The sequence below is a fragment of the Budorcas taxicolor genome, chromosome 3 (genome assembly GCF_023091745.1).
Source record: "Budorcas taxicolor isolate Tak-1 chromosome 3, Takin1.1, whole genome shotgun sequence".
In the NCBI taxonomy this organism is placed as follows: Eukaryota; Metazoa; Chordata; class Mammalia; order Artiodactyla; family Bovidae; genus Budorcas; species Budorcas taxicolor.
In genome coordinates this window covers 51411039-51424483 of record NC_068912.1, presented here as the reverse complement: position 1 = coordinate 51424483, position 13445 = coordinate 51411039, and the positions used below count along the sequence as shown (strand labels likewise).

Sequence of the window (13445 nt, the reverse complement as noted above, 5' to 3'; positions counted from 1 at the left end):
GTCACAGCCCTCTTTACCGGAGAGCTAACATTGAAGGGGACAGAGAGAGGTTGCCCCTAGATCTCAGGCTTTCAGGAGTGCTTAATTATGCGACTAGGATAATGAGAAAATTCAGTCCTGAAAGAGGTACATTTTAAACAACGAAAATAATTAGCTTGCAAAACCAAATTGGATTCCCTTCTCATTTCATTTCATTTTCACACAGAGTTGGAAGTGAAATGTGTGGAGAAGAAGAGATGGTCTACAGTTTATTTGGGCAAGAATCTGTCCTGCAACCTGGTGTTTGTGTACACTTGACCTACTGTTTTTTGTTTCTTTTAATGGTAGGTACTAAGCAGACAAGTGCCTTGAACCAAGAAGATGCTTCTCAAAGGTATGAGAACTACATAGACAGCTGCTTTCACTTATCTGTTAATCTCATACTAATTGAACCATTTGTAAAAAGTGTAATAGGTGCTACCTCAGATAAAATTATTTAGAGAGAAGGGGAAGATTTGAGAAGTACTGTAAACTCAAATAGACTGTTATTTCCCCTACTCTTCCATGCCTTAAGAAAACCAAGTTGACACTTTTAGATTGCTGGTAAATGTATGACTATCTGTAGAAAAATGTCCTGAATTAACTAGGAACCTTTTTTTCATCTCTTCAGATACTTTCCTTTTTTGTTGTATATACCAGACTCTAAGAAACTTTTTGTTGTTTTTCTTTGTTTACATCATGTCCATATTTTCAGCAAAAAGTTGTTCTATACTATTCAATGGGCATCTTCTAAAAAGGCAACGTTTATCTCCTAGCACAAAAGGTTCTTAGAATAGATGTCATCTTTGAGGATGATGTAACTGTATATATTTATAAGTTATGATTTTATGAAGTATTGGTTTTAATTTACTCATTCATTCAAGAATTATTTACTGAATGTTAAATATGCCAAATCTGTGTTAGTCCCTGTGGATAAGATTTTTTTTAATTTTAATTGAACTCTAGTTGATTTATATTAGTTTCAGATGTACAATATAGAGATTAAATATTTTTATAGATTATATTCTAAGTTATTACAAAATAATAACTAAATTTCCCTGTGCTATACAATACTTCCTTATTGCTTATTTATTGTATACATAGTTTCTATCTCTTAATCCCATACCCCACTCTTGCCCCTCCCCCTGCTGTTTCCCCACTGGTAACCACTGGTTTGTCCTCTATATAAGTGATGTCAGAATAATTGTCTTTCTCTGAGTTACTTCACAAAGCCTAATATCCTCTAGGGACATCCATGTTGTCACAGATTGCAGAATTTCATTCTTTTTTATGGCTGAGTAGTATTCCATGGCCTGTGTAAACCACATCATCTTTATCCATTCGTCTGTTGATGGACACTTATATTGCTTCTGTATCTTGGCAATTATAAATTATGCTCCTATGAACATTGAGATGCATGTGTCTTTTCAAACTAGTGTTGTAATTTTCTTCACATATATACCCAGGAGTGAAATTGCTGGATCATATGGTAGTTTTTAGTGTTTTAGGGAACCTCTATACTGTTTTCCGTAGTGGCTGCACCAATTTACATCCCCACTAACAGGAGGATTCCCTTTTCTCCACATCCTCCTCAACATTTGTTATTTGTAGACTTAAATGATAGCCTTTTTGACAGATGTGAGGTGATATCTCATTTTGTGGCTTTGATTTGCATTTCTCTGCTGATTCACGATGTTGAGCATTTTCTCATGTGCCTGTTGGCCATCTATACATCCTTGGGAAAGTGTCCTGTTTCTTCTGCCCAGTTTTTAATTGGATTTTTTTTTTGATATTGAGTTGTGTGAACTGTTTATATATTTTGGATATTAACCTCTAATTATTCATATCATTTGCAAATATTTTCTCCCCATCAGTAGATTGTCTTTTCATTTTGTGATGGTTTCCTTTTGTTTGCAGAAGTTTTTAAGTATAATTAGGTCCTTCCTGTTTGTTTATATTTGCTCCTTCCCTTCACCTTGGAAGACATTAAAAAAAATTGCTAAGATTTATGTCAAAGGCTGTTCTGCCTGTGTTCTCTTTCAGGAGTTTTTCAGAGGCCCTGAGGATATGATTTTGAACAGTATAGACACAGTTGCTGTCTAGTAGAACAGAGAAATATCAATTAAATTATCACAAATAAATACATAATTGCAAATGAAAAGGCTGTGATGGAACTAAAAACAAAAGAGGTTGGCAGGAAGGGTGGTATGTGTTCAGGGAAAAGCTTCTTTGAGAAAGTAATAATTAGACTGACTGGAAGGCTAGGTAGGCACTTACCAGACAGAGTAGTGAGGAGAGACTTCCAGCTAGAAGCACCAATAGATGTGACAAGAAAAAAAGAAAGGAGAGATACCCAAGGTCATGTGAAGCATTCTGAGCAAAGAAAGAAAGGAGTGTAGGAATAAGTTAGAGGCAGGGTTGCATTCAAACAGTACCAGTAGGCTAGGGTGAGAAATTCAGATTTTCTAAGTGCAAATAAAACTTGAATTTAAAGTAACAGAATTTAAGTTTCAAAAGTGTTAAGGTGTTAGGGATAAAGATCATTTGGGAGTGGAGAAATCAGATGAATTTGAGATCTGTTTTCCTGTGGCGCAGAATGACTATACTTGGCTTTAGAAAATAATACAACAGTGAAGTTTAGTTAATAATGATAATAGTAATTTGCAGGTCTCTTCAACATGGATCTGATTACACGCCTGAGGAGATTATCTTTTATTTTAAGTACTACAATGTGAAGAATATAGATAAGCTGAAACGTATTTCAAGCAGATCACCCAGGATGATCCTGGAGGGTAACCGACTAGGTGTTGAGAGAAGTGATCCTTCATGAATTTATTCCTACTGAAAAATACTTCTACGTTCAATCCAGCTGAATAGTATTAAGCCAGAAATTATAATGAGCTTTGTGAAAATATAAAACAATTCTGTAATTCACACTGAAGTTTTCATTTAAAAATATGTTAACGTGTAATGTATATATTACTATTAAATGAGTTCATGAGTGCTTGAAATTTTTCTCACCTTTAATCCCAGTATGGTAACTATCAACAGATACAATCTGCATAAGCAAAAACTAAGATTATTAAGGACCACTGATGCCCAGAAGTTTGAGTACCACTGCTGTAGACCACACCATGTGTCGTCATGTGGGATAGAAGGGAGCTCTGAGACAGGGCTATCCATGGGAAACAGCTGTAGATATTCATCAGTTCGGAGGAGTTTGCTGTTCCTGCAGGTTGAGGTAATTAACTCCTTAAATCAGCAACTCCTAATGCACATTCTATTCTGATCTTAGTAAATGACATAGCTTTTATTGGTAAGCAGCAAAATGAGAAAAATAAGGCTTTTCATAAAGCTAAATATTTTCAGTGCAAAGAACTTTGGTACTGCAGAGAAAACTTTCTTTCAGTACAAAGAATATTTAATCTGTGTCCGTGTCCTTTTTACATTTTTGATGTAAGATTGGTCTTGATGAAATGGTGGGAGAACAGGTGTTAATTACAAGTTTCTTCTTTGTAGGGAAAGAGCAGATTAACCAAAGTGGTGGTGATCAGGCTCTCTTGCCCCAGGGCATCTCGCTCTGACCCCAGGTTTTGTAAATACATGGTCATGTAACAGCTGAGATAACTTAGAGCACCGCGCACGCGTCACGATGTACCCACTTGGCCACGGGCCACTTTTGTTCTGTAAACATAGGCTCCACCTGAAGAGCTTTTTGGCTGCGTTAGGGCTTTGTCCACTGGGTTAGTCGTGAGAGGAGAGAATACAGTGTATCTGCTGCTACAGCTGTTGTTGCAGTCGGGAGAGAATAAATGGGTCTTCACTTACTATGACTCCTTGAGTTTTCTTCAGCTTCCCTGCTAACGCCTTGCCTACCCTGGGTTTAGCGAATAGTGTGAACAGTGAGACATTCTTGTTTTAATGTCCTTATTTGTCCCTAGCTGGCAGTCTTGTGTCAATTCTCCAAATTGTTTTTTTGTAAAACATATTGCTCCAGGCAAGAAATTAGATGCTAAAGTCTTGGCAGTCAATAAAGGTAGGGAGAAAAGGTGAGTACATTCTCAGTTCAGTTCAGTCACTGAATCATGTCCGACTCTTTTAGACCCCATTGACTGCAGCGCGCTAGGCTTCCCTGTTCATCACCAACTCCCAGAGCTTGCTCAAACCCATGTTCATTGAGTCGGTGATGCCATCCAATCATCTCATCCTCTGATGTCCCCTTCTCTTCCTGCCTTCAATCCTTCCCAGCATCAGGGTCTTTTCCAATGAGTCCATTCTTCGCATCATGTGGCCGAAGTATTGGAGCTTTAGCATCAGTCCTTGGAATGAATATTCAGAACTGAGTACATTCTAGGTTCACATATAAGAGCAGTCAAGGTCCAGGATGGCAGCAGGGTTGTTCTGGTGGGCGAGTAGAAACTAGTGTAGCAAACAAGTCACCAAGATAGTTGGTATCTTTGTTCCCATGGTACTGGTTCTCAGCTCTGTTACACACTAGGTTTATCTGGAGCACTTTTAAGAAAACACCATTAATTAGAGCCCATCCTCAAAGATTCTTATTTAGTTAGCCTGCAGTGGGACCTGAGCATGGTATCTTTTTTAAAAAAGGTCTCATCAGATGATCTACGCTGTGGCTGGAATTGAGCACCACTGTCCTAGGACCATTTTTTGATCAGATAGCCTCTGCTTTTATATGATGTATGGGGCCTGCAGAGGCTGACAGATTTTCACTGGTGCTTCCTAGATTGTTGTTTTCCAGAACCATATAGTCATACCAGTATAGTTATTTAATAAGACTTTACAACAAAGTAAGTAAATACTTCTTTGCGAGTATGACTCTGTCCTGTTAAACCAGGCTGGCCATTTAGTTAACATTTGAGAATTAGCACAAAGAAATCTGTATTTAAGAGAACAACCAAAATCATATTTTTCCTCTCCATTCCCTTCTGATTTCTAATGATTTCAAGGGAAAAGCCTCCATTTTTAGGTAAAAGCTCAGAGAAATGATAGAGAATGATAAATTATCATTTCAATAATGATAGTTTTATCTGGCAAAAAAGATTTCCTCCTATTTTCTTTTTTGTAGGATACTCTAAATTCTTCCTTGTTCTCTGAGCCCTGGAAATCAAATAATCCTGTTATGACAGACGTCAATAAAAAGTAGTTTGTTTCCCTTTTGAAAAATACTGGATCAAAAGAAACAGCATTTTAAAATATACATTTAACATTAATAGCAAAATAGTACATTGTTAGTGTTTAATTTTAAAATGTAGAAAATGGCTATGCTAAAACTTAAGTAGAATAACTTAAATACCATTTTTTTTTCAATTTTAGGAAAGCAGAACTAGAAGCAGCTGTCAGAAAGAAGATTGAGTTTGAGAGAAAAGCTCTACATATTGTGGAACAGCTTTTAGAGGAGAATATTTCAGAAGAATTCCTAAGGGAGTGTGTATGTATTGATAAATTATTACTTCTATAGTATGTTGTTGTTTTGTACAGTGGCTAAGTCAGTCATGTTGGAGGCTTTGCGACCCCATGTACTACAGTACTGCAGGCTTCCCTATCCTTCACTATTTCCTAGAGTTTGCTCAAACTCATGTCCATTGAGTCGATGATACTGTCTAACCAACTCATGCTCTGCCCTCCTCTTTTCGTTTTGCTTCCATCTTTCATAGTGTCAGGGTCTCTGGTAATGAATCGGCCCTTCACTTCAGGTGGACAAAGTATTAGAGCTTTAGCATCAGTCCTTCCAGTGAATACTCAGGGTTGATTTCCTTTAGGATTGACTGGTTCATCTCCTTGCAGTCCAGGGGACTCTAGGAGTCTTCTCCAGCACCAGAATTTGGATGCATCAATTCTATGACTCTCAGCTTTCTTTGTGGTCCAACTCTCACACCCATACATGACTACTGGAAAAACCACAGCTTTGACTATGTATGGACCTTTGTTGGCAGTGTGGTGTCTCTGCTTTTTAATAATGCTGTCTAGGTTTGTCATAGCTTTTCTTCCAAGGAGCAAGCATCTGAATTTCATAGCTACAGTCACCATCTTCAGTGATTTTAGAACCCAAGAAAGTAAAATCTGCCACTGTTGCCATTTTTTCTCCTATCTGTCTGCCATGAAGTGATGGGACCGGATGCCATTATCTTAGTTTTTTGAATGTTGAGTTTTAAACCAGCTTTTTCACTCTCCTCCCTCACCCTCATCAAGCGGCTCTTTAGTTCCTCTTTGCTTTCTGCCATTAGGGTGGTATCATCTGCATATCTGAGATTATTGACATTTCTCCCAGCAATCTTGATTCCAACTTGTGATTCATCTAGCCTGGCATTTTGCATGATGTGCTCTGCATATCTTAATTAAGCAGAGTGACAGTATACAGCCTGAACATACTCCTTTCCCAGTTTTGAGCCAGTCCATTGGTTCCATGTTTGGTTCCAACTATTGCTTCTTGACCTGCATACACATGTTTCTCAGGAGGCAGGTAAGGTGGTCTGGTATTCCCATCTCTTAAAGAATTTTCTACAGTTTGTTGTGATCCACACAGTCAAAGGCTTTATTGTAGTCAATGCAGCAGAAGTAGATGTTTTTCTGGAATTCTCTTGCCTTTTCTATGATCCAGTGAATGTTGGCAATTTGATCTCTGTTTCTCTGCCTTTTCTAAACCCAACTTTTACATCTGGAAGTTATCAGTTCATGTACTGTTGAAGCCTAGCTTTAAGGATTTTGAGCATTACCTTGCAAGGATGTGAAATAAGCACAATTGTATGTTAGTTTGAATATTCTTTGGCATTGCCCTTCTATGGGATTGGAATGAAAATTGACCTTTTCCAGTCCTGTGGCCACTGCCGAATTTTCCAAATTTGCTGACATATTGAGTGCAGCACTTTAACAGCATCATCTTTTAGGATTTGAAATAGCTGTAATTCCATCACTTCCACTTGCTTTGTTTGTAGTAATGCTTCCTAAGGCCCACTTGACTTCACACTCTAGGACGTTAGGCTCTAGGTGAGTGACCACACCGTCGTGATTATCTGGATCATTAAGACCTTTTTTATATAGTTCTATGTATTCTTGCCACCTCTTTTTAACCTTTTCCATTTCTGTTAGGTCTTTGCTGTGTCTCTCCTTTATTGTGCTCATCTTTGCATGAAATGTTCCCTTGGTATCTCCAGTTTTCCTGAAGAGATCTCTAATCTTTCCCATTCTATTGTTTTCCTCTATTTCTTTGCATTGTTCATTTAAGAAAGCTTTCTTATTTGATATTCTCTGGAACTCCGCATTCAGTTGGGTGTGTCTTTCCCTCTCTCCTTTGCCTTTTGCTTCTCTTCTTTTCTCAACTGTTTGTAAGGCCTCCTCAGACAACCACTTTGCTTTCTTGGCATTTCTTTCTCTTTGGGAGGGTTTTGGTCACTGTCTCCTGTACAGTGTTACAAACCTCTGTCCATAGTTCTTCAGACACCCTTATCAGATCTAATCCGTTGAATCTATTTGTCACTTCCACTGTAGAATCATAAGGGATTTGATTTAGGTCATACCTGAATGGCCGAGTGGTTTTCCCTGCTTTCTTCAATTTAAGTCTGAATTTTGCAATAAGGAGTTCATGATCTGAGCCACAGTCAGCTCCCGGTCTTGTTTTTGCTGACTGTATAGAGCTTCTCCACCTTTGGCTGCAAAGAATATCATCAGTCTGGTTTCATTATTGACTATATGGTGATATCCATGTGTAGAGCTGTCTCTTGTGTTTTGGAAGAGGATATTTGCTATGACCAGTGTGTTCTCTTGGCAAAACTGTGGGCTTTTGCCTTGCTTCATTTTGTACTGCAGGGCCAAACATGCTAGATATTTCAGATATCTCTTGACTTCCTGCTTTTGCATTCCAATCCCCTGTGATGAAAAGGACATAGTTTTCTGGTGTTTTAGAATGTCTTGAATGGCACCCCACTCCAGTGCTCTTGCCTGGAAAATCCCATGGATGGAGGAGTCTGGTAGGCTGCAGTCCATGGGGTTGCTAAGAGTCGGACATGACTGAGCGACTTCACTTTCACTTTTCACTTTCATGCATTGGAGAAGGAAATGGCAACCCACTCCAGTGTTCTTGCCTGGAGAATCCCAGGGACAGGGGAGCCTAGTGGGCTGCCGTCTATGGGGTCACACAGAGTCGGACACGACTGAAGCGACTTAGCAGTAGTAGTAGGTCTTCATAGCACATTCAACTTCAGCATCAGTGGTTGAGGCGTAGACTTGGATTACTGTGTTGTTGAATGATTTGTCTTGGAAACAAACCGAGATTATTCTCTTATTTTTGAGATTGCACCCAAGTACTGCATTTCAGACTCTTGTTGTCTATGATGGCTACTCCATTTCTTCTAAGGGATTCTTGCCCACCATAGTAAACATAATGGTCATCTGAATTAAATTCACCCATTCCTGTCCATCATCACCTGTCCATGATTCCTAAGATGTTGATGTTCACTCTTGCCATCTCCTGGTGACCACATCTAATTTGCCTTGATTCATGTACCTAACATTCCAGGTTCCTTGCAGTTTTCTTCTGTACAGCATCAGACTGTATACCACCAGACACATCCACAGCTATGAGACGTTTCTACCTCTGTCCAGCCTCTTCATTCTTTCTGGAACTGTTTCTCCAGTGATATATTGGGCACCTACTGACCTTGGAGGCTCATCTTTCAGTGTCATGCCTTTTTGCCTTTTCATACTGTTCATGGGGTTCTCAAGGCAAGAATGCTGAAGTGGTTTGCCACCAGATTCCCTGGTGGCTCAGACGGTGAAGAAACCGTCTACAATGCAGGAGACCTCAGTTTGATCCCTGGGTAGGGAAGATCCCCTGAAGAAGGAAATGACTACCCACTCCAGTATATTTTCCTGGAGAATCCCATGGACAGAAGAGCCTAGTGGGCTACAGTCCATGGGGTCGCAAAGAATCAGACATGACTGAGAGACTAACACTTTTATAGTATAAAGTCTTTAAATCTGTGTAACGTGAAACTTCCATGCATTATTGAAATCTTTGAATTTGTTGTCAGTCACACGCTATATAATTTGTGCATTTAAAGATAACCAGCTATTACTATTATGCATTCTTTGCTTTATAATGACTTTAAAATGTACTTGAGAGAGGTAACATGCATATTTTATCCCTTAATAGTTCTTTTAACCAGTCTGCTAATCTCACTTGATTTTCATTGCTTTGCACTGCTGATCACCATGTCATTTTTCATAGGCTGTATGTTTTCCTGTTTTAGTAATAGAAAACCATGATTTCTGTTAATGTAATTTCATTCATTTTGATATTTTAAAAACATGAGATATAGACCCCCTATGGTTTAATCAACACATAATGAGAATTATCATTTGCATTAAAATTTTTTTTGTTTTCATTAATGGCTTTATTGCATTAAAAACTTGAAATGTGTGTTACATCCTCATAATCCTTATGAGAAAAAAGAAATGGAAAATTAAAGCTAGAGCTTTTATTGTAGAAATAATTCTTGGTGTGGCTCAGAGATTTTCCTAAACAAGAGGAATATAAATATGACAATATTTACATTGATATGGATAACTGCATCAGAATCTCCATGCTTGATGACTCTAAAGACAAACCAGAAATGTTGGTTTGTCTCAAGAACTGAGGTTTGTTTTTTGTTTTTTTATTGAAGTTCCACTAGTTTACAATGTAATGTTAGTTTCTGGTATACAGCAAAGTGTTCAGTTACACTTGTGTGTGTGTGCGCATGCATGCTTAGTCACTCAGTCATGTCTGACTCTGCTATAGTTCCCTGTGCTATACAGTGGGGCCTTGTTGTTTATTTTTTATATAATATATATATCATTTACATCTGTAATTAGCACCCTTTCTAACCACCCACTGGCACTCTTCCCATCATTACTGCTTTCCCCAATTCCATACTCCTTTCCTCTAAGCTGTTGCCTAACTCATGGAGAACACAGCAGACACCTGGATTTTTTTCTCTGCTTCACTCCCTTACTCATCCTGTCATTTAGCTTACTTAGCCTCACTTTTACTCCTCATCAGAAGAGGGGACATTCTTCTTTGCCTTGACCCATCCTTCCACCTATTTGCCAACTTCATCATCTACCTCCTCTTCTGAGACCTTTCTTCATCACTCTCTCTCGTGCCTTTAAACATTCCCCTCTAGCCTACTGACATTGCCAACCCATCATTCTGGGTGGTAGATCTGAGATTATTTGAACAAGAAAATGTCAAAGAAAAATATTTGGTGTTAGCTTATAACTGTCACCTCACTGTTGTGTTTTTTCAGAAGATGAAAGATTTTGCACAAAAATTTGTTCAGGAGTCACAATGACACCTTTAATGTACTTTGTTTATAAGACTGTGCTTTCAGAAATAGGTAAAATGGTATATAATTCTATTTTGTATATTTTTGAGTAATACTTTTAAAAATTAAAAATATACTATTAATATTTTCCTCTGGTATAGCAGTCAGAATAACATCACCTCTTACTCTTGCCTCAGAATTATTTCATGACTTGTGTAATCTACAAAGATGCATAGTTTACTGTGGCAGAAATTTTGGGGGTTTTATGGGTTTGTGTTTTTTTAAATAATAACTTACATTTTCTAAGTACTTAGAATGTGTCTGGAAGCACTTTTCTAAGTGCTTTTCCTTTATTTTCTCCTCTAATTCTATCAAATCTATGAGATCAGTACATCAAACCTATGAGATAGGTACTTTTATGACCCCTGTGTTTTCATATGAGATCAGTGAGACCTAAAGAGCTGATAAATAAACTTTTTGAATAATGTGTTGGAGTAAGTGCCCCTCTCATTTCGTTGTAGGGAAAATTCATCACACCTGCTCACTATAGTGATGTCGTGGATGAGCGTTCTATTATCAAACTCTGTGGCTATCCTTTATGTCAGAACAAGCTAGGAATTGTAAGTAACTTTTTTTTCTATAACATGTAGACTTTTAACTTTCATATTTAGCAAAATACCATGTAAAAAGAACAATAAAACTGAGGTCATAAACTAATGATATGGGTTAGCCAAAGATACAATATGTAGATGACTTAATGTTAACCATAAAGTTCATGTTTGTTACTTGAATTCTATCGTACACTGTACTTTCTTTCTTTAGGTACCAAAACAGAAATATAAAATTTCTACCAAAACTAATAAAGTCTATGATATTACTGAGAGAAAGGTAAGTTTAAAGATTATTAGCAATGTGGGAGTTAATATTTAATATTATACTAAATGGGATTCTAAAAATATCTGTTTAAAATCTTGCCTTCTAGAAAATGACTATGTTAAAAGATTTTTATTTATAAATATAGTGTTAAAAATTTTTTTTGCTTACACTTGAGTTAGTATGTGAACATTTAAAAATTGCATATTGGCATGAATTCAGGTGAGTGAATCATAGAACAGAATAGAGAGCCAGAAACAGACTCATACTACTTATGTGGACACTGAACGTAAGACATCAGGAGTATTTTAGATCAGTGGAGAAAGGATGGGTTTTTTAATAAATTATATAAGCCCAATTATCCATACAGAAAAAATGAAAACTGATAGCTATTAAGAGTGTATATACAAAGATCAATTTTAGGTAGATTAAGAACCTAAATGTAAAAAAATATGTTTTTAGAACTTGGGTTGGAGAGAATTTATTAAATAAGATGGAAAATTATAGACCATAGAGGAAAAACTGATAAATTATTCTACATTAAAATAGAAAACATTGTTTATTAGAAGTTTCTAAAACAAGAGTGAAAAGATAAGCTACAAATCAGGGGTTATATTTCTCACATGTAACTGACCACAGATTCATACTTCTGGTCAAATAAATATTGATATAACCTTTCTGAGAAACTGTTTGGCAAAATCAAATTTGTTAAAGTCAAATTTACACATTCTTTGTGACCATTCTATCCTTTGGTATAAACTCTTTCTTATTTAACCTGTGTACACAAGCACATATGTGTATGAATGTTCCTCGTGCTTAGTTGCTCAGACATGTCCGACTCTTTTGCGACCCCACGGACTGTAGTCTGCTGTTTGGCTGCTCAGATGTGTATGACTCTTTTGCGACCCCATGGACTGTAACCTGCCAGGCTCCTCTGTCCATGGGGTTTTCCAGGCAAGAGTACTGGGGTGGGTTGCCATTCATTCTCCAGGGGATCTTCCTGACCCAGGGATGGAACCTGGGGCTCCTGCATTGCAGGCAGATTCTTTACCATCAGAACTACCAGGGAAGCCCATGAATGTTCCTAGTAGGATAAACAAAATACGGTGCATATTCAGTACCTAAAATAGAATGTTATTTAGCCTTCCAAAGGAAGGAAATTCTGACACAGCTACAACTGAATGAATTTTGAAAACATTGTTCTAAGTGAGATAAGCCAGTACAAAAGGAAAAATAGTCTATGATTCTACTTATGTAACATAATTGAGAGTAGTCAAATTTATGGAGACAGAAAGTAGAATGGTTTTTGTCACAGGAGGTAGAAATGGGGAGTTTAATCAGTGTGAAGTCTCAGTTTTTTAAGATGAAAAGATCTTCTGGAGGTGGATGATGGTGATAGTTGCAAAATAGTAAAAAGGTATTTAAAGCCACTGAACTGAACACTTAAAAATGTGTATGATGATGAATTTTGTGTATCATACCACAATTTTTTAAATGTAAAAATTGTAATTAAAAAAGATTCATGTAACATGGTAATGATAACAAAAAATAGCAACTCATTTTCCTTAAACAGTAACTAAAAGGTAGTAATACTTAGGCAATGGAATGTAATACACAGTGTAAATGCATATGCTATAGCTACATAAATGACTCTGAAAAACATGATGTGGAACAGAATACAAGAATACATAATAATATTCCATTTAGACAAAGTTTAAAGATAGGCAAAACCAAATGTCAGTAGCAAGACTGAAAGAAAGCGAAGGAATGAGTAACAGAGCATTTATGATAGTGGTTATCTCTGGGGAATGTGGAAAGCGATGCGATTGGGGAGGGACACAGAAAAGCCTTCAAAGGTACTAAATCTTATTTCTTAACGTGGGTGGTCGATTCTTGGATTGTTTTTTTCCTGTGAACTACATATTTATGTTTTATATTCTCTTCTGTACATAAATTTTATTTCACAATAAGAACAAAACAAGTTGCTGGTTTTAAAATGTTCTTTTCAGTGTTTTTGCAGCAATTTTTGTTATAAAGCATCTAAGTTTTTTGAAGCACAAATTCCTAAAAGTCCAGTATGGGTTCGCGAGGAAGAAAGGTAATTTAAATCATTATGTATATATTTGTTCATATATTTCTTTATAGTTTTTGAGATAATGTAAAGAGTAGGTTAGTTTTCTTTGGAATGCATTTGTTATACACATTTTCATTGTGGGGAAATGGTTATATTTT

At 37.0% G+C, this 13445-nt stretch overlaps 1 protein-coding gene across 1 annotated transcript in view; it reads left to right on the top strand.

Moving 5' to 3' along the window:
* RPAP2 (RNA polymerase II associated protein 2) overlaps positions 1 to 13445 on the top strand; it is an 86662-nt gene that overhangs the window by 474 nt on the left and 72743 nt on the right. The window contains exons 2-6 of the mRNA XM_052637617.1: positions 328 to 373; positions 5353 to 5467; positions 10862 to 10960; positions 11163 to 11228; positions 13223 to 13311. Of these exons, the coding sequence (XP_052493577.1) occupies positions 328 to 373; positions 5353 to 5467; positions 10862 to 10960; positions 11163 to 11228; positions 13223 to 13311 (415 nt within the window). The remainder of the gene's footprint in view (positions 1 to 327; positions 374 to 5352; positions 5468 to 10861; positions 10961 to 11162; positions 11229 to 13222; positions 13312 to 13445) is intronic.